General features: G+C 48.7%; 1 protein-coding gene across 3 annotated transcripts in view; it reads left to right on the top strand.

The window, feature by feature from the left end:
• defl (Integrator complex subunit 7) overlaps nt 1–25,088 on the top strand; it is a 68,167-nt gene extending 43,079 nt beyond the window's left edge. The window contains exons 10-18 of one of the 3 annotated variants that reach the window (XM_089586222.1): nt 246–383; nt 3,464–3,658; nt 7,557–7,660; nt 9,473–9,541; nt 10,781–10,925; nt 13,321–13,416; nt 17,889–18,080; nt 18,168–18,332; nt 24,335–25,088. In XM_089586222.1, the coding sequence (XP_089442348.1) occupies nt 246–383; nt 3,464–3,658; nt 7,557–7,660; nt 9,473–9,541; nt 10,781–10,925; nt 13,321–13,416; nt 17,889–18,080; nt 18,168–18,332; nt 24,335–24,487 (1,257 nt within the window). In that variant the 3' untranslated portion in view covers nt 24,488–25,088. Of the gene's footprint in view, nt 1–245; nt 384–3,463; nt 3,659–7,556; nt 7,661–9,472; nt 9,542–10,780; nt 10,926–13,317; nt 13,417–17,888; nt 18,333–24,334 lie in introns of all 3 variants that reach the window. The other 2 variants (XM_089586221.1, XM_089586220.1) reach the window with 2 other exon arrangements.
• The last annotated feature ends 846 nt before the right edge of the window (nt 25,089–25,934 follow it).

Genomic DNA, 25,934 nt, shown 5'->3' with positions numbered 1-25,934 from the left:
ATCTATTCCACTTTGGGGCATTCCCCTAAACATCGCGCACGAAGTTTGTTGTGGGTTTTTGCAATACTATGTGTGTTCATAGTAAAACCTGCATGTTTGTAGTAAAACCTGAGCTGAAAGTCGTTGCTGGCAGTGTCTGCTGTGTCGTTGTTCCGTGCCACGAGGCCGAGCAGCTCGACACATGGCTTGGCTGTCTGTGCCAGTGGTGGTGTGGTGGGAACTATGACTGGCGTCGTGTGTGGCAGGTGAGCTCGGAGCAACTGCACTTCTGGCTGGTGAGCCTGGCCGAGCTGTGCCGGGCCGAGGAGAGCCTGCTGACCTCCCGGACGGGTCAGCTGACCACCGCTCTCACCCACTACGTGCGCGCCATCTCTGCACTCAAGGTGAGTCGAGACTGAGAGGGGGGGGTGCAAAGTGAGGTGCCATTAGTGTGGCATGGGCAGTGAGCGTGGCCTTGATGTGGCGGTGGAAACTATCCGCTAGATGAGGATACATCACGCACAATATTGAAGGGACACAACACAAGCTCTAGTAAGCCTCCACTGAGCGACCTTTATTTGGTGCGGACAACCTTATTCTGCGACCTGTACCTTACGTGATCTTTATAAGGTTGTCCGCGCCAAATAAAGGTTGTTCAGTGGAAGCCCTACTAGAGCTTGTGTTGTGTCCCTTCAATATTGTGCGTGATGTATCCTCATGATGACTACCCACTAGCCCAAACCCCGACCCTCCTATGTTCTGCCAGGCCATTTGTCTCGGGTGGTATGCGGTGGTGCAGGAGCTCAGTCAATCTGAGAAGGTGCAGGAGCTCAGCGAAGAGAGACAGAATGTGCACCCACTCATCTGCTGGACTCTGGAGCAGGTTTATCCTAATCTCCACGAGCCGACCCAGAGCCCGGCTTTTCTGCCGTGCGACTCGTGTATCCACGCCTTCCTCTTGCAGTCCACTGGGAAAAAGTGGTGCTGCTACAGTGGACTGGGTCACACCACCCGCCACCGTCACGGGTCTAATGCTAACCAGTGTTGTCGGTAACGCGTTACAAGTAACGGCGTTACCGGTAACGGCGTTACTTTTTTCAGTAACTACAGTTCCGTTACAGTTCCGAAATGGTAACGTACTCGTTACCATTTCGGAACTGTAACGGGTAACGTACTTACGTTAACCTTTTTCGGTAACGTGAGGTGTCACATTACTAGTTACTGTTTATTTCAATTATCCCCCTCCGCCTCTTTTTCAGAAAAAAAAAACGCCGAAAATGATGTTGCAAACAAACAAAGTCTACAGGTGCTCTCAACGACCCTTGCTGCGGCTTGCATGCGAGAAAACACCTCCCCTTGACGATGCACTCAACTTAAAAAAAAAAAGAAAGCACGAAAACGCATTCACACACTTGTCTTCACCCCCAAACCAATCACACACACAACTCTCTAAAGAGTGGACGCTTGCCGAGCCACCAATGGACTATTTGCAGAAATCTGTAAGTCAGTTTCTCCGTAAGCTTGTTTTCCAGCCAAAAGGTCTCGTTCCCAGGCGACACACTCGCATCCTTTGTGGAAGCAGTTCCCTCTTCTGAGTAAACTCGGGAACGTCGCCAGTTTACTTCAAGATGGCCCCAAGAGAGCTGTCGAAAGAGTACAATGGGACAGCACATAAAAGAAGATTGCAGTCAACCGGCTGTATCACTGAAGTAGAGGAAAAAAGAAGGCAATGGGCCTTTGTTCCCGTGCCGGCTCAACAAAAATAAAAATTTTCGGCTCAACAACACTGTCGCTCAAACTTTCCCCCCGTCATAGTCATCCCCCCCCCCTTCTCCCCTAGCCAGAACAAAGAACAACGCACTCCCCACAGCACTGTGACCAAGGACGGCCTCCCTCCTTTTCCTGCCTAGACTCTGTTGCAAGCAGAGTGCCACCATCCGGAGTTACCATTCGCTTGAAGAATATGAGCGTGTCGTCTGGGTTTGAGATCTTTTGGTTGGAAAACAAGCCTTGCAGAGAAGACGAGTTACCGTTTACAGTTACAGCGAGGACGCACTGATTAAAATTAATGGCCATGGAGTAACGGCAAAGTAACGTGCGATACTTTTTTTCGGTAACGGTAACGCGTTACCTTTTTTTTGTAGTTTTTTTTAGGTAACGTAGGGTGGTAACACATTCTTTTTTTTATAGCGTAACGAGTAACGTATTTAGTTACTTTTATTCGGTAACACCTACAACACTGATGCTGACTCATTTTATTTATTTATTTATTCAATACTGCAGGCCCAAGCAAGAGGGGCATACAAATAACATCAGTGTACAGAATGAATAATAACTTCAAAACATTTTTTCTTTGGGCAATAGAATATCAGCAAAACAAGGACTAAACGAAATGCAAACCGAGCTCTTCATTTGGGAAAGTCATAAACATAAACAAACAGAAGTAATCCAATTAATGAAATATGCAAAAATGAAATGTCAAACATGCAGCAAGGAAAAAACACGATCAGTTTGGGCAACCAAGAAGCAGACAAGAAAAACATTTGAGATCAGCAATTCCAGGTTTCAATTGACTTCAGTGCAGGGTCTCCAACTGACAATGCTTCAGCCAGCCCAGGGACAGGCCTGGCTCACAAGGATAGAGGGGCAACCGAGTCTGATTAGTTTCTTCTGAATGAGGCCTGTGCTAGAAGCAGGGGCAGAACTTGCTCACATAAATGAACAACTGCAGAGCTGAAGAGGTCTAACGAAGCCTTTTGTAAGGAAAACTGGAGAGGTGCATGTTAGCACATTGGAGCTACTGTGCCTGCGAGCATGCAGAGAGGGTGTGCTCTTCAGTAAACATTGTGTTTCGTATTTCGCGAAGATGTCTCCTCTTCAACTCTGTGCCCCTAACGAGAAACCTATTGGCGTAGCGTACCTTCACGTCACACTCAGACTTTTCAGGCGTTGTTTTCCAACCCAAGAGATCTGGCAGCTGAAAGCTATATATACTATTTCGCGCCTGTGTTGTGTGTGCTGTGCTGTGTTTTTAGAACAAACGCGTGTTAATGACAGCCTAGTTGAAATCAAGAGGAAGAAGTGGGCTTGGGCAGGGCATGTAATGCGAAGGCAAGATAACCGCTGGTCCTTAAGAGTAACTGAGTGGATTCCAAGAGAAGGCAAGCGTAGCAGGGGTGAGCGGCAGAAAGTTGGGTGGGGGGATGAGATTAAGAAGTTTGCGGGGATACAGTGGCCGCAACTCGCGAAGGACAGGGTTAAGTGGAGAGACATTGGGAGAGGCCTGTGCCCTGCAGTGGGTGTAGTCAGGCTGACAATGATGATGTACCGTTTTGCGCTTCCTCACATACCATGAATCACAGTTACCGACTCGCCCAAGTTTCTACCCTTGTGAACTATATACTCTGTGGTGTTTCTAAAGCAATACTTTCTAAAGCAGTGCACATCTTTGCGTGGGGGATGCCCCTTGCTCCCGTTGCTGCAGGCGGCCACCACCCCAGCCCACGCCCTCCAGTTCCAGGCGGAGTATGTGCGGCTGCGCTGCGAGGGAGTGCGGGCGCATGCGCAGCTGCTGCAGGCGTGCGGCTGCCTGCGCACAGCACCCCCGCCGGCCATTGCCGCCTCAGTCGCCTCGGCCACCCGCGATGAGCTGCAGAAGTGCGGACGCGTCGTTGCCCAGGTACAGTCCTCCTCCTGTGAAGCTCAGGGGCGAGGGTGCGGGGAAACAGCGTAGCGGGGTGTTTGTGCTTTTATTTTATTTAGTACATACTTCAGACCAGCCAGGTGAGCATGTTTGTACAACCGGTGTGTCCAAGGTGTCTACTAAAAAAGCATGCTTTCCCCTTCTCAACAGGGCTAAGATTAAGTTTACACATCAAGATCAGTTGACCAGGGAGTTGCGTGAAGCCTATCTCATTCACAAGAACAGCGACACGTGCATTAGCACACCTTCTGTGACCATCCACGAGTGTGAAATTTCGTACCTGGATTCCTGACTTTGTTTTGTGTTCTTTTTTGCGGTAAACGCAGGCGCTTTGGGTTGTCATTTTAGAGTGTATGATCTGTGTTTTTCTCAAATAAACTTCCAGTTTTTAGTAGCGCTTGTCCCTGCCCTTCCTTCTCTGTCCTTGTTCCTCGTCGCAGTGCTGGTGAACTTGTGAAGATGTTTGTACAAACAGTGTCAGTTGGATGGAAAGACAATTCATGTGCTCCTACACTGTTTATTTGCTGAAGGAATAGAAACAAAAATGGATTTCGAAGAAGCTGAGATTTATTCACCGAAAAATGATGCCCCACAAAATAGAGAGAGAGTCTACTTAGGGCAGGTAGTGACCGCTGATGGGGATCATGAGAGGGAAATAAGTAGATGAATAAGGATGGGGTGGAGCGCATATGGCAGGTTCTCTCAGATCATGAATGGCAGTCTACCAATATCCCTGAAGAGAAAAGTATATAACAGCTGTATCCTACCGGTACTCACCTATGGGGCAGAAACGTGGAGGCTAACAAAGGGGGTTCAGCTTAAGTTAAGGACAACGCAGCCAGCTATGGAAAGGAAAATGTTAGAGGGAGAGAGAGAGAGAGAGGCAGAGAAAAGGACGGAAAGGCAGGGAGGTTAACCAGGCGATGCCCAGCAGGCTACCCTACACGTGGGGAGGGGAACAAGCGGAAAAAAAAAGGAAAAAGAGCGGCAATGAAATGAGTTTTTCAAGTGTCCATCGACCACTACGACAAGGGGACAGAGGGCGTGCACTAAAAATCTAAAGATTCGGGGTTCGAACCCCGGGTTCGAACCCCGGGTTCGATTCCCGGGTTCGAACCCCGGACCAGGACGAATTTTTCTTTAACTACGAAGTTTCTGAGAAAGCTGTATAGCTTTCCTTTGTAGCCGTATGGCTGCGCTTGGGTGGATGACAATGAGTAATTACTCCCTTATTACAAATTTACTCCACCTTGGGGGATTCCCCTAAACATTTGACCAACTGTTCCCACTTCGAGTTATAGATCAATTCGCTCTCGCCCTACCATAAGCTTGCCGTCCCGGTTAGCTCAGTTGGTAGAGCGACTGCTCCGGTGAAGCGGTGGTCCCGGGTTCGAACCCCGGACCAGGACGAATTTTTCTTTAACTACGAAGTTTCTGAGAAAGCTGTATAGCTTTCCTTTGTAGCCGTATGGCTGCGCTTGGGTGGATGACAATGAGTAATTACTCCCTTATTACAAATTTACTCCACCTTGGGGGATTCCCCTAAACATTTGACCAACTGTTCCCACTTCGAGTTATAGATCAATTCGCTCTCGCCCTACCAAAAGCTTGCCGTCCCGGTTAGCTCAGTTGGTAGAGCGACTGCTCCGGTGAAGCGGTGGTCCCGGGTTCGAACCCCGGACCAGGACGAATTTTTCTTTAACTACGAAGTTTCTGAGAAAGCTGTATAGCTTTCCTTTGTAGCCGTATGGCTGCGCTTGGGTGGATGACAATGAGTAATTACTCCCTTATTACAAATTTACTCCACCTTGGGGGATTCCCCTAAACATTTGACCAACTGTTCCCACTTCGAGTTATAGATCAATTCGCTCTCGCCCTACCATAAGCTTGCCGTCCCGGTTAGCTCAGTTGGTAGAGCGACTGCTCCGGTGAAGCGGTGGTCCCGGGTTCGAACCCCGGACCAGGACGAATTTTTCTTTAACTACGAAGTTTCTGAGAAAGCTGTATAGCTTTCCTTTGTAGCCGTATGGCTGCGCTTGGGTGGATGACAATGAGTAATTACTCCCTTATTACAAATTTACTCCACCTTGGGGGATTCCCCTAAACATTTGACCAACTGTTCCCACTTCGAGTTATAGATCAATTCGCTCTCGCCCTACCATAAGCTTGCCGTCCCGGTTAGCTCAGTTGGTAGAGCGACTGCTCCGGTGAAGCGGTGGTCCCGGGTTCGAACCCCGGACCAGGACGAATTTTTCTTTAACTACGAAGTTTCTGAGAAAGCTGTATAGCTTTCCTTTGTAGCCGTATGGCTGCGCTTGGGTGGATGACAATGAGTAATTACTCCCTTATTACAAATTTACTCCACCTTGGGGGATTCCCCTAAACATTTGACCAACTGTTCCCACTTCGAGTTATAGATCAATTCGCTCTCGCCCTACCATAAGCTTGCCGTCCCGGTTAGCTCAGTTGGTAGAGCGACTGCTCCGGTGAAGCGGTGGTCCCGGGTTCGAACCCCGGACCAGGACGAATTTTTCTTTAACTACGAAGTTTCTGAGAAAGCTGTATAGCTTTCCTTTGTAGCCGTATGGCTGCGCTTGGGTGGATGACAATGAGTAATTACTCCCTTATTACAAATTTACTCCACCTTGGGGGATTCCCCTAAACATTTGACCAACTGTTCCCACTTCGAGTTATAGATCAATTCGCTCTCGCCCTACCATAAGCTTGCCGTCCCGGTTAGCTCAGTTGGTAGAGCGACTGCTCCGGTGAAGCGGTGGTCCCGGGTTCGAACCCCGGACCAGGACGAATTTTTCTTTAACTACGAAGTTTCTGAGAAAGCTGTATAGCTTTCCTTTGTAGCCGTATGGCTGCGCTTGGGTGGATGACAATGAGTAATTACTCCCTTATTACAAATTTACTCCACCTTGGGGGATTCCCCTAAACATTTGACCAAATCTAAAGATTGTAGACGGAAATACAACCTTGAGTCCCTTAAGAATCTCAGGAGCGCTTTCACCGCTTTCTTTTGTGAGGAAGGTTGTGTCCAAGGCCCCAGAACCTTGGACTCTGTTGGAGGATGCGAGTTGAAACGGTAGAGAGTAGCAGTCAGGAAACCAAAAAATGTAGTTGTGTAGGCAGCTTCAGGGAGTGAAGCATAGCAAAAGAAGGAGAAGAACGGGACAAAAAAATGAGAGCAATTTGAAATGCGTGTGTAGTGCCTGCTCAATGGTTTTCCTAATGTACTGCATGCTTTGCTTGCTTACTTTTCTTTAGAGGTGGTATCTCTTTAGGCTGTAAAAGCTCGTTGATTCTAACTTCAGGGGGATGCCAGTGCAGCTCGAACCAACCAAAGTTTGAACTAACAGAAGTGAAGACGTGATGCGGTACAGTGGGATCGGGGAGCATTCAGGTGGTGAGATTAATTACCCTGTTTGATTGGTCTAAAATGTTTCGTGATCAGCTTCTGCATTTTTTTCCGGAAGACAATGACCAGAACGTGTTCTAAAACCCACAACAGCAGAAGGCCTCCTCTTCGCTTTCAGAACTGAAAAAGAGGACAACGCATCCATTGCCTAAATTTAAGTAAATACGAATTGCACAATTGCAAGTGGTCTGACCTGACCTGGAAACAGTCATTCACCAAAGAGCCTGTACATGTCACGGCACTTGAATATTTTTGCAGATTCAATTTCGGCTGTAGTATTTGCTATAATTGTGTGACGGTGGGTGGTTAAGTGGGCCATCTGTCTGATTGGTTCGTGTTTTGTGTACCGTAATCTTCTTCCTCCTGTAAGGAGAGTGCAGAATACCCCCGTGATGTGCTTTGCCTTTGTTCGCTGTGCTGACCCCCCCTCTCCCTTGTGTGTTTGTGCAGCTGCGCAAGTGTTCCCGGGACTTCAAGGCCCTGGCCGACCAGTACGGGGTGCTCTACCAGACCCTGTTCGATGCAGACCCCGGCACCCTGCGCAATGTCCAGCTGTATCCTTGCTAGGGGTGACGTTAAAAGAGAGGCGGGAGAGCAGAGAGCATGTCTGGGTTCTGTCAGGGAAATATGGTTTCCGGTTGCTGTGCACACAGTTGCAGGGCACTCTGCATGGGCATGAGCGGAAGAGATGTTCTGGGCAGTGGTACGCAGGACAGAAAGTATTATATGGGGCACACTGACGTATCAAAAATGGCAACCGCCAAGTAATGCTGACTTCCTCACTTGGGACGATGCGGACGAGGAGTGGAGGCGGTTGTGGTGGGGCTTAGGGAGGTCCCTTGTGCTGGCGTGGACAGAGGCAGCAGTGGATTGGGGCGCGATGTTGGGTCAAAAAAACTGACATTTGAGCGAGTGGGTACAGCCTGTTGGAACATTTCCAGCGCACACAGGACAGGGACAGAGAAGAGAACACCACAAGCGCTTGTGGTGTTCTCTTCGCTGGAAATGTTCCAACATGTTGGGTCACTGCGCTCTTTCTTGGAGAGGAGGCCAGTGGGCAGGGGTAGCTGGCCACATCAGTCCCCCCCCCCCCCCCCCCCCCCCCCGAGGCATTGGCACTGGACCCTCGTACCATGGGAGGGGCATTGCTGTGACCTGCAGGTCTGGTGCTGGAGTCCAGGCTTGGTCAGTAGGCCTTGTAGTAAATGAATGGTGAAACCTGCCAGCTACCATACTACAACACACCGTTGGCACCTGACATGTTCTGCCCCTGGGCCACGTCACCTGTCCTTATAGCCTTGGCTTTGTTTTTCCCTTTTTGTTCCCCATTTTCCACTTGATCTTCAGATTCTTTGCAAAGGTGCATCTTCGTTCTTTCTTCTGCTCTTCTCTTCTCGTGACACCCTTGTGGTGGTGGCGATGGGTGCTGAGCCAACCAAGCACACAATGGCTTCGCTAGCAGACTGTTTATCTGGTGGTGAATTTGTGCCAACAAGGGAAAGGGCAGGCTTGGGAACAGTGGCATGCACACTTGGCATTGTTGGAGCGAGTGTTGCTGCTGTGTTTTGCTACATTAACACCTCATTTTGGGCTAGTGGGTGCATACTTGAATTAGAGGGGAAAAATAGCGCCAAACCATGCACACCACAAGAAAGGAACGAGGACGAGACACAGGGGCCAACTCACAGCTGAACTTCTATTGAAGCCATGAAGCTCCTTATAGTATAAGGTGAAGTTTCAAAGGGGAAAGAAGGATGACATGGATGAGTAGGACAACAAAGGCAACCATCTGGAAACGCAGAAGCGGGCAGGCAGCCAAAAATTGCAGTCTGGAGGCTTTCTACATAAAGAAATTGGGCGGTGGGTGTGTCAGCACTCCACTTTTGTCTCTTTTTGCCTCCAAATTCAATTTCCTAGATTCCGCTATCAGGTAACTTTTCTTTTTATTTTTGCGATTTTTGGCTGGTTGCGTTTGTTCACCTTCTCCTTCTTGTCACCCTTCTTTCCCCTTGAAACTTCACCTTATATAAGGTGCTTCCTGCCTTCAATAAAATTTCAGTTGTGACTGGGCCCTTGTGTCTCGTCCTCGCTCCTTTCTTGTCGTATGCATAGTTTGGCGCCATTTTTTCCCTCTAATTCAAGTGTTTCACCAGAGAAGGTGCAGCAGAGTTGGCTCTGCCTGCCTGCCTGCCTGGTGCATTGCACATCTTACGCTGTGACATGGGATGTTACTGGAAACATCAGGGTGTGCATGAGGCTGTTGGGATTGCATGCCTGCTTTCTGCTGAAACCGAAATAGGGTGCAGGCGTCAAGTAATGGGCCCCGTGTTAAGAGTCGTCTGCTACCCTCCTTGACTGGCCACCAGGGTGCAGCAGAATGCGCTGCTGGTGATGCAGGCCATCGACCGCATCTCCCAGTACAACCAGGGCATCAAGTGAGTCTGCCTAATGGATTGCAGTCAGCCAAGTGTGACCCGAAATGGGCTTTGCACTACGTATTATCTCCAGCCTACGATATGTTAAGGGCGATCGGCGCTGGTCTTTGGGGCCAAAAAATGACCCAGAAACACTTTGTCATTAGAGCATGATGTCCTATTGACAGAGGCCCACTTGAATGTGTCTTCAGTGTCGCCCTATATAAGTGTGATGGTCTCTGGCTGTCTGTGTCTCGGGCACCACAAATGCCACACCAGTGCTCTTGGGCTGCAGTGCCTCTCACACTAGTCATTCGAACTTGAAATGGCGAGCTTGTGAACAGCAGCACCTGGGAGACTAGCACCTAAGTTTCCTTTCAGACACCAAGTTTAAGATTACTGATTAATGTTTGCGCGTTCAACCTGCTCCAACTACACTCCGTTTCATACATAGCAGGCAACGCTGCAGAGATTGCTGAAATAGTGCGTCTGGGAAACCATATTACTCCGCCACCTATCATTTGTTCTTCTCTAAACTCCAGTCATTGTTTGGACGAATACAAAGAGTGGTATAAAATGATCTGGTAGCATTGAAAATCACGGTTGAAGCTGTGAGGTGCTCAGTGCTTGGGCTCTCTGGCCATAATTCTCACGGAGGGTGAAATACTTTTTGGGCGCAGATTGATTAGGGGTGATTCGCCTCTGCCAACCGCGTATCATACTGCCACGTGCACTCTTTGCTTCTCGAAGTCTCGACGAGTCGCCGGACGAAAATGTGGCAAGAGGCAAAACGAAGTCCAGGAGGTGCCAGTCTTGGCACTTAAGATTTGTCGCTACGAAATATGCTTGCGTTAGCTCTGGTTGTATGACGAACTACTTTTTCACTTCTTCACTTCACTTCACTTCACTTTATTACCTTAAAGGCCCCCAGGATTGGGGGTATTACATAAGGGGTGGGTTATATTGAAAAATCAGATTGAATAAACAAAGAAAAAACGTAAGATACAAATATTGTGGACTTAGCCTGTGGAACAGGCACGCTAGCTTTGGCAGTGTTGCCTGCTATGTATGAAACAGAGTAATACACGGGGCACTTCAGTTGCTGTCAGCACTTTGGTAAATGGCACAGAGTGATCAAGAGGTGACCAGATGTACTCAGCCAGCCTTGGCTCATTGCTACTTGGCAGCCCTCTTTCCCTTCCAAACTGGCCTCCCAGTGCTGCTAACCGTGAAGTGAACAGGGGACTGTGTTGTGTGCAGCTCGAGTGAGGACGGCTGTGTGTGGATGGAGCAGCAGTCCCCCTCGTCCTGCTCCTCGCTCAGTGAGCACCGCCTCCTGGAGGCTGCCCACCGGGGCCTGCTGTGGCTGCGCGACCTGCGACACCAGAACAGCCTCACCCCACAGGTGAGGGAGTGTGCAGCTGCCACTCAGTTGCTCACCGATGAGTTTGTCCACTCGCCGGGAGGATCGGCTTTGGGCTCATGCAACTCTAGGGAGGCCTTTGCAGCTGAGAGCGAGGTGTGCGAGAAGAGGGACATAGCATAGGGAGGTGGTTCACTCCTCTCAGAGAAAGATATGCAGTGGGACCCTGTCATGAGTCAGGCTGGCCAGATGTGTGCCGTTGTGGTTGGTTTTAGCAGCGGCAGTGGGTGTGTGGCGAGGTGTGCACATTCACACCCCACACCCGCCGTTTGTCAAGATTATATGGTGGTCAGCGCTGGCTGGCAGCGTGATGGGAGTGACAGCGCAAAGCAGAGGAAATGGTAACGCAAGCACTGTGCGCCCTGTTTCTTTTTACCTGTTGTGCTCGGTGGGTTGCACTGCATTCCCACTGTGCTGCCTCGCTGACTCGGCCAGTGGACAGCGCTATGGCTAGGGCCTCACATTTTCTGTGGTGAAAAATTAATTGAGAACAAAGAATCTGTAGTATTCCATGGGCAACATCAGATAGTGTCTCAGAATGCACATTGCGTTATATTTGGAACCATGATCCAAAATTCAGCAAATATACCCTGCAGTGGGCATAGTCAGGCTGATGATGATGATGATGACATCTAAAGACTACTAAACAATTTTATCCCTGTTATTGAAGACCTTCCATGAGAATGGCTGAAATAGCAAACTTGGAGCAGTCTGAACCTACATGACTAACTCGTCACCCAGAAATGTGGAATGTTCCCAGATCCCGTACTGGTTACGGCGATCAAATGCTTCAGTACCACCTACCCAAACTTCTGAACAGTTTTCATTGCAGAGGTGCGAAATTTGCAGCCTAAGGTTATCACAATTAAAAGTGCTCATGATGAGTCACCCTTAATAGCAGATATGTTCCTCTGGTCACCAAGACAGTTTAATTCCGCATGAATCTGAGACCACGTTATTGACCTATTTCTGCATTGTTTGATTTTGAAGCTGTTATAACATTTGAACTTTGCATTGTGATCATTTCTGCTTTCAGTGTGTTGTAGCCTTTATGATCGGCTACCCTGTAAAAGTGAATGGGAAATAAAAAGAATTAATAGAGCGGGAATTTTTTTTTTGTTTCTAAGCTCTTCAAGGTAGCTAAAGCGAACTTTGCCACCCGGAACCCTAGCCGGTAGGAGAAACCAGCTTTTCAGTGATCTTGGGACCGAGTGCGCAGCATGCAAGTGCAATGGAGACGGTGACTGTGGATGTGAAAAGAAGACAGCACGGGCCGTTGAGGAAGAAAAGGCTGTGAAGGAGTTGAGTTGAGTGGAGAAGGAAAGAAGAGCAAACGGAAGCTTGACTGGGCAGCCCGAGACACCTCTCCTATCCGCATACTTTCACTCAACAATCTCTCTCCAGGCAGCACAATTATGACTTCCGCCACACAATATACCAAAAAGAAATAATGCGCACAAACTATGGTTCACAGAAAATAACGAACCAAATTGCAGATCTCTTAAATCACCATCCCATAATTATATCTATTGTAAATGAAAGCAAGTCTGTTGGTGCATTCAAAAAGAGTCTTCACAAGTATGTATTGTCTCTGAATGAAACACCTTGTCCCAATGTCCCAAGTGCTGGTATTTGAAAGTTTTGTCTGCAGTTCATATGTTTACGGTGAGGTCAACTGTATGTCTTTTATGTAGCGAATATGTATGCTACATGTGTATTCTTTGTATTGAAAGACTGCGCTTCTTGCCATGCTCTGTATGATGTGTCACACATTGCAGGAGGTTGACGCCTAGTCAGGCATGCTGTTCCCTTTTTGTCAACCTCCTTGACAAATGTATCATTATCAAAATAAACTTGAAACCATTAGTGGCGGCTGCTGCTGTGTGGGAGGCTGTGTGCAATTGGACGGTTTTCCTTACCCTATTTTGGAGCTCGCGTATGAAGCGTTTCATTTTAACAATGTTGACATATCGATTGGTTTCATATTTCAGCGTGCCATCTGTGTTTCTTTTCTTCGAGGGGGAGGGGGGGTTTGCGATAGGGTCATAGTAATCATAATATTGCATCTTTTAAAATTCTCCTGACGTCTCATACTCATTCCCCATGTGTTATGTTTGTGCAAATAAGGTAAATTAGTCATATTCCCACCATGCTGCCATTCCTATTGATGTCCGCTTCAACAGAATGGTATCACAAAATGAGAATATGGCTGCTAAATACAAGTTTCACGAAAAGTGCATAAATCCGTGATCTTTTGCAGAATCGCAGAAAACCAGGGGCTTTAGCTATGGCAGTTGTCACTGGCGCCTCCTGGCATGTGGTAGCAACAGGCAGGATAAATGGTGTGTTGATGGAAACTTGTTCTATATGACAGCAGGTGCAGCTGGTGGAGCGGCTGAGCCAGGAGCTGGTGCTGGTGCCCCCGTGCCTGCCCCGCTTCTTCTTCCAGGCCCTGCAGGCCACCACCATCAAGGTGAGGGCATTCCTCCTCCTTACATCTATCACAGGGCATTCCTCCTCCTTACGTCTATCACAGGGCATTCCTCCTCCTCACGTCTATCACAGGGCATTCCTCCTCTTTACGTCTATCACAGGGCATTCCTCCTCCTTACGTCTATCACAGGGCATTCCTCCTCCTTACGTCTATCACAGGGCATTCCTCCTCCTCACGTCTATCACAGGGCATTCCTCCTCCTCACGTCTATCACAGGGCATTCCTCCTCCTCACGTCTATCGCAGGGCATTCCTCCTCCTCACGTCTATCACAGGGCATTCCTCCTCCTTACGTCTATCGCAGGGCATTCCTCCTCCTTACGTCTATCACAGGGCATTCCTCCTCCTTACGTCTATCACAGGGCATTCCTCCTCCTCACGTCTATCACAGGGCATTCCTCCTCCTCACGTCTATCACAGGGCATTCCTCCTCCTTACGTCTATCACAGGGCATTCCTCCTCCTCACGTCTATCACAGGGCATTCCTCCTCCTCACGTCTATCACAGGGCATTCCTCCTCCTCACGTCTATCACAGGGCATTCCTCCTCCTTACGTCTATCACAGGGCATTCCTCCTCCTTACGTCTATCACAGGGCATTCCTCCTCCTTTCCTCCAGAGGAGCAGCCCAAAGGGTGAAACAGTCGTTGAGGCTTAGCACCCACTGCTGGGCACGAGGTGGCTGAAGTGAGTGTCTTCAAATTAGAGTGGGTTATCAGACTGTTCTTATTCTGATTGCTTCCTTGAAACAACTGCAGCAGCTGCTCTCATCAGTAGCAGCAGGTTTTGTGTGTTGCCTTGGCCACCAGGGGCACTCTTGTGTTGCGGCAACACTTCATCATCACCATCATCATCAGCCCCTGCTAGGCCCATTGCAGGGCAAAGGCCTCTCCCATGTCTCTCCTGTTGACCCTGTCCTTTGCTAGTTGCGGCCACCGTATATCCGCAAACTTCTTAGTCTCAACACTTATATTGTCTTGAAATCTTGGCTTAAAGTTTAAACACCCATCCAAAAAGCAAAACAAGACAAGCCATCTGTATTTTTTTACGATGTTTTCAAACATTGTTTGCTGCGTAATTTTTTTTCTAGCTTTTTACCTTTTGACGTTGGATGGCACTGTGATCGCAGGTTCTTGAAGGCCGCGCTGTTGGGCTCCAAAGGCATCGGATGGGTGCCTTCGCCTCCAGGGCCCTCAGTGGCAAAGGGGCAACATTTGTGCCATGTAGCTACACGCCTCTGAACATAAGGACCTGATTGTCAGAGGTTTTTGTGGTGCCCATGTCATGGAGTGTCAACCACATTCTTAAGGAGAAAAATGTGACAGCATTTAGGTTGTCTGGTGTGGTGGCCGAGTGTCTAGTGTTCTTTTCATTTTCCTGCCAGAACTCCAGTTGGAACTGATTCGATCGCCCTTATATGGATATGCAAGTCATCACCTAGAATATTCGAGTGCCATCAGGCAGACTGAAAAAATTGCACCGAAACATGAGGACTAAGCAGAGACAAACACAAGGACGAGCGCTACTCACAACTGAAGTTTTATTCCCCAAAACATGCACATATAAATAGGAAAAAAACAAAACGAACCACACCAAGCTATCATCAAGAACATCATGTGTCAACCCCCTGTATACCCGAGTGATTTGGCCACAAAGCAGAACTCCTTATCAGAGAAGCGGACGGAAGTCTGGCTGATGCATCTATCTCTACTGATACGCATATGAAAGGCTTTCATGAGCTCCTGCACAAGGTGATCCCCATGCCTGAACAGAATTGTTGTTTTGTCAAAGAGCCGTTTACACTGCATCTTCTCATCGCTCGCACCCCAAGTGCGACAATGTTTTGGGATGCATATCCACCAACTAGCCCATCTTTCTGCTCGCCTTCAGGCAGGTTGCTCCCAATCCGGTAGCCAGGTTACCACCGGCCGTGGAGGGCAGGTTGTGGTGACGTCAGGAGATCACATGACCTCTCTCAACCAATCAGGGAATCTTGTGACATTGAAGCAGAAACTTTTTATAAGATGGCAACCTAAATGCTGTTGCATTAATAACTTTGCTGCCAGGTCAGTTTCTCATTCTTTAGCTTCGGTAAGTTGCCTGCGGGGTTGGTTGGTTTTCGAGAGTTCATGGCTGATGAAATAGCGCAGAGGACACAAACGGGGAAGTGGTGCAAGTGATGACAGTCCTTCGATTTTTTCTTTTTTGTGCTGTTTCGTCGACGATGGACTTGCAACAAGTCTGAACATTCATTTTGGTTCTGAGACATTGCTTAACCACTGCTCCACTGCACCAGGAGTGGAGTGAGGACTCCCAGGGACCTGTGAATGTAGAGTTGAGAATGACCAGTCCCACGTACTGTATGAGCATTAACCCATTCATGCTCATACCCTTGAGGCAGAGCTTAAGTGTCCCCTTCCGTTTTTTGATCAGTAGCTGAGGTGTTACTCACGGTACTGGTCCCCTCTTTTGCTTCGCTATGGAAGGCCTCTGCAGTCTGTCCCACATGTCCTTGTTGCTGCTGCTGTCCATGCACCGTCAAGCATGCGCATCCTGTTATATGGGCATGGAAGTGCTGTCTCAAACATGGAGACAGAATTGCGCAAGGGATTGGTTAGGCCTTGTGTCTCATCCCATTAATTACGAATTAGGTTAGCGCTTGGTCATGCATAGCAGAGGGGGGTGGTACGATCAGATGATGACACGTGACTAGCAAGGTGGGCACTGGCAGTTTCATCGCCTGCCTTATTGGTTGTTTTTTTTTGTCCTCATCTGTGGCACTGCTCCACTGGTTTTGTTATTCTTTTCCTGAGTAAGGAACAATGCACCAGAGAACACAGGAGCACGAGAGACTGATAGATAGATCCACACAGTACCTTATTTACCCAGTTCCAACGCGCACCTTTTTTCGGGGAAAATACGTCTCAAAATCGCATGCGCGTTGTATTCGAGTGCAAACCGAAACTGCCCCATAGCTGCCCATCGTCATCGCCATTATACGATGTGGGAGCTCACTAACTGCTGGCAAACATGAGAGCACATTTGCTTGTCGTTTTCTGCATCGCAGGAGCCGTTTTCAACCGGTGTGGTGCTTGTCACTGGTCGCGTGTTCAGTGACCACGGACCACGTTCACGGCGACGCTATCCCGTGCACTGCCGCGGGCGGACACCTCATCACTGCCTTTGCACGATCGAGATACGCGGCTCGAAGAATATGTTGATGAAACAACGGTTGTCAGAAACGCGTCATTTCGGCGGTGAAGTTCCAAAAACGATGAGAGTCCTTTCTGTTTTGTGGCCGATTCTCTGACAGAGATTACATCGTCCACAGGCGGGGCACGCCGCGCCGCTGGGGAGGTCGTGCATCATGCCGATCTCACAGATAACCGCTTCCGCGCTTGTTTTTATGCTTGTTTTGGCCGTCGAACATCTTTATCTTTCGCTCAGATGCACTGACGAAGTCATGGATGCTCTGCAAGAAGCTTGAAGGATCCAAATAGTGCATCGCTGTTGCCGCAGTTACGCCTGGCAGCAGATGAACCTCCCGTCACCGGAGCTCTCCGCTTGCGCTTGGGGCGTCTTCCTTTATACTGATGCTCTGTCAGGAACTTGCGTGAACGAAAATCTCGTTTCTCAGTCACATCCATAGCGGAGAAAGGAGAAAAACCCGGGCAGATGCGTTGGTTCACGTCTCGGTGGCGGCAGAACGAAGAAAGAGCGTCTGCGTCCGACCATGCGGTGGAATGCTCGTAGCCAATGGAAAGGCTCTGATCGTACCACGTGATTTGAAGGGCCAGTCGCGACGCTCGACTCGGGCGGGAAACGATCTCTTTTTCATATTTTTATCATATTTTTATCAAGAATGCGCCGCTGCCGAAGTGGCTTCTGGTAGAAGATGGGTAGGCCTACTTACCCGCGAAAATTCAAGAGCGTGCGACGCCGTGGAGCAAAATGCCGTGTTCCCGAAATTCGGTCAAATTGGCACTTTCACGAGCCACCGCTAGTGCTTTAATTGCATTTTTTACTAACTTCCCATTGAGTATCGGCTTTGATTTTTTTATACATAAAAGAAGAGGCTTGGGGGAATACAAAACGCAGGAAAATACAAAATCGACTTTATCGAAAAAAATCACGGTTTTTTCACCCGCATCTCACCTTAAAATATAAAAACAGTTGCAAATTATTTTCATTCGTAGAAGTCACATGCACGTTAGAAGCGGGGTTTGTAGTTTTTTTTTTTCATTACCAATATCGGGCGCGTGTTAGAATAGGGGCTTGAAATTTTTTTTTTTTTTTGGTGCCGTAAATTGGGTGCGCGTTGGAATCGGGGGCGCGTTGGAATTGGGTAAATGCGGTACTTGTCCTCTCTATGTTCCCCGCTGCCCTTCATTAACGAGTGGCCAGTGAAGTAGCCCAAGTATGAAGCAGCACTGTGGGGTGTGTGTGCATGCAGCTGGCCGTGTCCCCCCAGCAGAAGAGCACGGGCGAGCCCCTCTTCCTGGCCCAGCAGGCACAGCTGGCCCTGAGGGTGGAAGGGGTGGTGCAGCACCGGTCCCCCCCTCGCCACACGCCCGCCCGCACCGTGCACAAGGTGCTCGTCACCCTCACCACCACCCCGCCCGGACGACAGCCGGCCGACACCAAGGCGAGTGGCTTTGCAGGGTGGAACACTGGGGGCAGTATATGTCTGCCGTCAAGGGTAGCCATGAGCAGGAGTGAACGCTGTGTGCAGCCCCCTGCGGGTGACGTGGTGCAGCTGAGCGAGGTGGTGCAGCCGCACAACGACTACTTCCAGGCGCAGTTCCTCCTCGCCCTGGTGGGCCAGGGCCTGCACACGGTGACCATCGACACGGCCGTGCTGGACGCCCAGCACACCCTCTGGAAGACCGGACCACAGGTGGGGGCACTGTCAGTGGGATAACAACCCCATCATTACAACTTCTTGTCATCATCATCATTTATTTTCCCTTAAGGACCCCCAGTTGGGGCATTACATAAGGGGGGAGCAAAAAAACAGTCACAAACAGTACGAACATTGAAGAACATTGAAGTACGAGCATTGAAGTACGAAGTAAGAACATTGAAGTACGAACAGTGAAGAAGGCAAAAAAATTGTTAAAGGTGCAGTGAAGAGAATCTGAACTCGTCTTTCTGCCGCAGGAACTCCATCTACATGTTCCGAGCATTCTTAGAAACTTCGATTTAGTATTGCCCTGTGTGGCCGATTTCCCTAATTGTATCGGATTAATGTCCGGCTTCTGCCTTTTTTTTTTAATTCTCCCCATATGGTGGGCGGAGTCGACCAACGTGTGGAGTGCCTTTCAGCCAGCTCCATGGAGGCTTGCCGCTCTGCCAACGGTGGAGTAATACGTAGTAGTCCGTAGAAGCAAATAGTCCATGTGTATTTTTATTTCTGCGGGCTTATTTTGCAGCTACGTTATCTGTGAATGAAGCTATTTATTCACAGAAACCTAAAAAACAAAATAAAGCGAAAGCAAAGCCTCCACGGAGCTGGCTGAAAGGCACTCCATGCGTTGGTCGACTCCGCCCACCGTACTGGGAGAATTAAAAAAAAAGGCGGGAGCCGGACGTTAATCCGATTTAATTAGGGAAATCGGCCACACAGGGCAATAAGTCGATGTTTCTAAGAATGCTCCTAACGTGTAGATTGAGTTCCCGTGGCAAAAAGACGAGTTCAGATTCCTTTTCAGTACACCTTTAAAAGAGCATTACAAAATGAAAAAGGGAACAGTCACTGGTACACTGTGGCCATCACGCTATATCAAGAGGAGGAAAACGGGAACACTGATTTGCAGACAAGGGTTCAACTATGTAACACATGCAGAGGTGGTACTCGAAAGTGTCGAGCCTTACACTGTAAGTGTGCTAACAAAAAAGATGAGATAAAAGCAGGGTTCTGAATTTATTTGCATCGCACTCCGTTACAACTGCCTCAGGCAGCTCATTCCACTGTTCAATGGCGGATGGCAGGAAGGATTTTTGAAAGGCTATGGTGGAACCATGTAAACGCTGTAGGCTCAGACTGTTAAAAAGACGACGAGATGTTCCATTGGGAGGGAGTAGAAGTGTGCAGTGCAATTGAGGAAAACTGTAGTATAACTTGTGGAAAAGGCAGAGTCCTGGTTTAGAGGACTATAGACGCCAAATTTTTGCTTGCGTATTTTCTTCTTAATGCGTTAGACATTCGTATACATGGAGCACCCTGTGCTATTCAAGTATGAGCACTAAATAACTTATGATTGAATTTTTTCTTGAAGCTGTTTTGGATTCATCAGTCGAACAATGCCTGTGGCGCTTAGTTGGTGTTTAGGTCACATTATGCATAAAAAATCAACTATATAATTGCTGACAGGTCACTTTTTGCCATTCCAGGTCTTGGAAGAGGCTGGATTAAATGTCGTAGTGAATTAAAACTACACATCAGCGATTATATTAGTTTTTCTAGTGGACCGCGTGACGAAAACATCAACTTGACGTCACAGTCGTCGTTCGGTCGATGAAACCGAAACAGCTTGAGGGAAGAAATTCAATAATAGATTATTTTCCGGTTGTAGGCCTTCCGGTAATACATCCATTCTAATGTCTTAATGCATAGTTTGACAGAAGAAAATGCGCATGAGTCTCTGATGCTGCTAAGTGGTGGAAGTATAGTTTTTTAATATAATTTTAGCACGTTCATATTCAGAAGACATTTTTGTTAAGAAGTTAGTAATTACAGTACAAGAAATAACGAAATGTGCCTGCAGTCTCTGCCCAGTAAGGGATGAAAATGCATTGAAATGTACCCAGTTTGAGTGCCTGCACACTTGGAGACCAGATGCCTTAACACATGTCGTTTGTTCTCATTTGTAAGTGCAGCCGTAGCTTTTCTCCCCCCAGTAAATGCAATCGTTTGTGTTGCTTCGGGGCTGCATATTTCATGGACGTCCTGAAAAAGACTAAAACTCATCCAGCTTCGTGTGTGTAAGTGTCGCAGCAAGAGCGTGAGATCTTGCATGCATGCCTCGGCAGATTAATGCTCCAGTAGAGAAGCTACAGCAAAGCCACCCTGTGACGAATGGACGGTCAGTTTAAATTATTTTTTTTTTTTAAGACAGTGTTACAGTGAGCGAAAAAATTTTGTAGGGCTAGGCTCACTGGCTTAGCACATGGATCAGCAGTCCGCTGTAGCTTTGATCTAGCCATGTACTAGCCCTGCATTCTGGTGTGGAACCACCCTTGGGTTGTGCATTCCTCCGCCTTCATCATAACCTCCCAAGCCACTGGGCCATCCCTCACTGCCCATATAGGGGGATTCCCCTCTTTCCACTTTGCCTCCTCCTCACCATGGTTGGGGGGCAACTGAATTAAATCAAATTCGTGTTTAAATTTCATTTCATTTCATTTATTGTTCCCTTAAAGGCCCGAAGGCATTGCATAAGGGGGGGCACATATGGGTTTACAACGGTGATGATGGGAACATGCATAACAATAAAAAGAACAAACATACAAACAAACATAAAAGGGGTTGTAGTCACATCAGGGTTTCCCAGCAGGTGATACATCTTTCATTAAAGATATATGAAGCAATGCTCGCTACAAAGAGCGCAGAAGTGATCTAGATCTATGTGAGGTGAATTTTTATTTTCTCGCGGAATGTTTTGTGATCATGTACTAATTGAGGTCTTACGGCTGACGCTGTAGTTTTCACAGCAAAATGCAGGGCTACATAACAGCTTTCAGTGTAGTAAACTCTCGACACGCACGCACGCACACACACACGGGAGGGGGAATGAGGGCCTAGTTACAAATATGAGGAAAGCCAACAGCCACAGAAACCAAGGGGATTTTTTTTACTTATTTATTTTGTGGTGCTGATCAATGGAGAACATTGCTGAATATTTTACGGCTTAAAGGGACCCTGAAATGGTTTCTTCAATCATATTTTATTGCAACAACTCTGTAGAGGTGGTCTCTGCGAGTATTCTAGTCTGATTCAGAAAGCTGCGCGTGGAACCAATAATTTACAAACAATTTTTCAAACTTGCCGCTCACAGCCGATTAGGGCGACACCTCACCGCGTGGTTTTACCTGCCCCTACCACTTGACGTAAACTGGGCAGCCTTGGCCATGGACTGGGCGACCCTTCTCATTGGCTCTGCCAATTGACGTCACGCGCAATTTTTGCAACATTTCATTTGAAACTGAGCACTGATGCTCCTTGAAATATTATTTTATTGATTGCTTATTATTTATTTAAAACATACGTATACAGAGGTAAGAATCCAGCGCATTTCTTGAAATTAATGTGGTACTTCCGGTAAAGAAGGAAATCCGTCTGCTCACAAAAGCATGTGTTTTCGTCAAATCTCGGCGCCCGCCTTTGCGAGTTTCCTAGCTGCGCCGACGAGTCGCTGCTATAGTGTACTAGAATTATATATATCGCTGCTGTCGTCGCCCTGTGGGTCTCGGTATGGCGTGTACTGAAAGGCTCGAAGCCCATCTCAGCGGTGGCTGCACGCAGCCGCACTTTGAGCTCCGGATCCATGCTGTTCGAGCAGCAATCAGGAGACAGATGTGCGAAAACTTGGACGGCGCGGCACCGATCGTCATCAGAAAGACTGCCAGCTATACTCGAGCAGCGACAAAGCATGCCTGCTTATGTTGGGAGCTTTCGGCAACGGCACCGCTCGCGGGCTCTCCGAGCGACGAGCTCTGCTGCTGCCTGGCTGTCGTGGTCGTCGCTAGGCCTATAGCTCGTTTCGCGTCGAAGAGGCAGCGGCCGGCGCTTCGGAAGTCGCCTGAGCTATAATAAAAGGCTTACTCTACACATCGCTTTACAGTCAACAGCATCATCTCACAATAAAGTAATAGTATGGTCACTTTCCGCGACGCCTTCAGTCGCGAAGCGAGCGGGCGCCAGGCGAGCCGGACCCCAACGTCAGGCCAGCGGCAGCTGCAAGGCGGTTGTGGCCAGAAATTTGCTCGTATCACAGTTGTTACCTTTACCAGCAGCTCAGTATTGGTCAGCGATCCTCAAAAATGACACATTTTTCACATTTCTTGGCCTAGGGTTTATTATTTACGTCAAGAACACACTTTAGCTCGTTTTTATGAAGCCGGCAGACGGCCAGGCTGGCCGGCCGGCCGGCATATGCTCGGCGTACCTCACGTTCGCACAAGAAAATACAAAACAGCCATGATACCAGACAGGATGCTTCCTAGATTCGAGCAACGACAATATGCCTGTGCAAAAGTGGATCTTTCGGCAACGACACCACCTGCGGCAACGCCGCGCAACGAACTGCGCGCTGGTCCCAGGCTGCCCTAGTCGTCGCTAGGCCTAATGGTTTCGCATCGCTGACGCGCTTCGGAAGTCGCTTGCGCTATATCAAAAGGCCTACTCTTCACATCGTTTTACTGCGAACTCGTCCCATAATAGAATATATATTCGATTTCCACGACGCCTTCAGCAACGGAGCTAGCAGGCGGCAGGCGAAGCGCCGCAGCAGCGCCAAAGCGGCTATGGGATGAAATTTGCTAGTATCGCATTCATCACTTGTACGATCAGCTCGGTATTGGCCAACGACCGTCAGAAGTGATGGATATTTGACATGCATCTATCCCAGGGCTTGCTATAAACGTGAACAAACAATACTAGCGCGTTTTTCACTCGCCGGCGGCCGGCGTCAAGGCTGGCAGGCCGGCCCGGTGTGGCTCGGCCCTGAGCGCCCTGAGGAGCGCGTTGTACGTCATCACGACGCTGCCGCTCTCCGTGCTCGCTTTGGCTCCCGCTTCCCGTCGTTGCGTCTGCCGCGCGCGGCTCGTCGTTGACATCTAGCGAGTTGCACGCAGGCGACGAGCTGCGATCGGACGTTGCGACGCCGTTCGCAACAGCGCACCGCAGTGAATCGCACTCACTTTCGCACATGTGTCTGCGACCACCGGAAGTAAACAAGCAGAGCGCCATTGCTTGACGTATGCATGGGCGGAGCATCGGCCCGTCTTTTCTTTTTTTTTTTTTCGGAGCGAGCCCCGCGTGTATGAGTTGAGGGTGGTATGTGGGGGAGAGGAGGAACATCATTTTTAATCGGCGATATCTTCGGTGTTGATGGAGTTCGCTTAACAATTTTTGCGGTGCGGCGACAAGTGATGGAATACCGATCTCTCGTGGGCTTTTGCTGACCTTGGCAAAGAGCTTTTCAGGGTCCCTTTAAAGATAATTGATTAGAAAAGCAGATGAAAAAATAACCACATGCCGCCGGTGGCAACCGAACCCTCGACCTCCGAATTACACGTCCCGTGCTCTACAGGACGCTTAATGTGGAGGTCGTGGGTTCGGTTGCCACCGGCGGCATGTGACTGTTTTTTGTTCTGCTTTTCTAATCAATTAGCTTTAAGCGATAACATATTCAGTAAGGTTCTCTATGAACCACAAAATGAATAAATACACAAAATGAATAAATAAATAAAAAATCCACTGTTGCTTGGCTTATGTGGCTGTTGGCTTCTCTCTCTCTCTCTTACACACACACACAAGCACGCATGCATGTGTGCACATACACACACACACAAACACACACACACAAACACTACATTTTGTGCCTTTGAAATTGCTGCCAGCTAGGCTATACACTCAGCTGCCGAAGTGGGTTCGGTGAACGCACTCCTCTGTGGGTGACACTCCCAGTAAGCACGCTTGACTTGACGGGGCTATTAGACTCAAGGTGTATTCTTTTTTTTTTTCTTTATTGACAGTCGTGAAATGATAGAAGGTGCTGAAATATTGGCCACAACATGCTTTTTCCCATAATGGAAGTGAGGGGCAGACAGTGAATGGCGAAGTGGCAGCCTGTGGGCCCAGTCACACACCACAGCTGCCCTGGGATTGGCGTGCAGGTGTCGCTGACGGTCAAGTGCCACGATGAGCTCAAGCCGTCCACGTCCATGGTGCCCGGCCTGCCATCGTCGGCCGCCAAGCCTCCGCTGGGCACAGCACCTCCTCCTCCTGCGCAGGCATTCCCAACGCCACCACCTCCGCGCCTGCCCTGAGTGTGGGTGCATGCCACCGAGCGGACTGAGGCAGAGTCACCGCAGAGAGTTGGTTCCAGTGCGACGCCGTGCAACGGACGTGCCAGCGTTTCCTTGCTCGTCCCTTGCATGGCGCCATGCTGGAACATCATGTTCATTGCACAGTGTGCCCCTCTGATGTGTGTGGGGTGGCATCATGCCCACCAAGTGGTGTTGATCTTCCGAGCCTCCCATGCCAAATGGAGCACTGTGATGTAAGTGAACTTTTATGGGAGAAGTGAAGTGTCATCCGCGACGTTACTTTGTTCGAACCTCTGTTGGGTAGTTTGACGACTCCTTTGGAAGAAGGCAATAACAAGTGGAAACTTCATTTGAAGTAAGAGTTTTCCTCCATGTTGTGTTTCCTTCATATCGGTGCGGTGTCTTGGCATGCAAGGGTTTTGCACACAGCCCAGAAGGGCAGCCCTGCCTTTCACACTTAATGTGGTCAGTGCAGAGACGTTTTCTCGAGACCCATCGCTGCGAATGCGAGAAAAAACTGGTTTGACCCTAGACAGCAGACGAACGGCTTTCACTGAAAAGAATCGCTTTGTTTGGGCGAATAAAAGGGTGTGACTGCAAACAGATGTTGAAGTGTCTCCTTTTTAAACCTTTATTAGGCGCAAGCTGTGTACATGTGTCTCACATGCATATAAATGGTAAAATTGCACTCGGAATGGTACTAGAAATTGAATGAGATCACTTTCAAGCTGTTTCGTCTAAAAAAATAAAAGGGTACGTGTTTGAACCAGCAACTTCTTAAACAAAACCTATAATGTGGTATTATGTATCCATAACTGAGACTTTTCAGTGCGTAAGAAAACTTTCACTAGAATTGAAAATTGCTGCAATAAGCATTATGTAGCAGTTGAGTGAAGGAAAGGTTTTTGAACCTCAACAAATTTTCAGTATTTATTTTTCCCGCCAAACTGCACACTCACGCTTGCAAAAAATTGGCGGGGGCTTAGCTTTGGTTAAGCCTGGTAGGTTGCGAAAGCAGGTGTTTTATACTGCATATGCACCCCCTCTAGTGGGAAGAGCGCGGCGCGCCATGCCAAGCGGCCGCCGTTACCCGACGAGCCGAGTTGGTAGCCCGTCTCTCGCTCCTGGTATGACGTCACGTCATAACGTCACTAGTGTCGCACCCGAAAGGTATGAGGCCGGCACGATGAAGGAAGTGATTGATTTACTGGCCGGAGTGTTAGAATGTAAGATGGCGTGCAGCAGAGATGCGCGTTCCGCCGGCACTAGAAACGAGCTCCATTCGGTGGAACTTCGGCGTCATTGTCTTGGGCGGCTGGTGCTGCTCCTACTGCGTGAGGCCGCTGCTACTGCTACAGTAGGCCACCCCGCCAGTGAAGGAGTCCGGTGAAGCTGGGAGCCGGAACGATACCTTCAGCTGCTGAGGGGTAGCAGGGAAGAATGGCGG

The sequence above is a fragment of the Amblyomma mixtum genome, chromosome 4 (assembly GCF_055824585.1).
Source record: "Amblyomma mixtum isolate Tamu chromosome 4, ASM5582458v1, whole genome shotgun sequence".
Classification (NCBI taxonomy): Eukaryota; Metazoa; Arthropoda; class Arachnida; order Ixodida; family Ixodidae; genus Amblyomma; species Amblyomma mixtum.
This window is presented reverse-complemented; position numbering and strand designations above follow the sequence as displayed.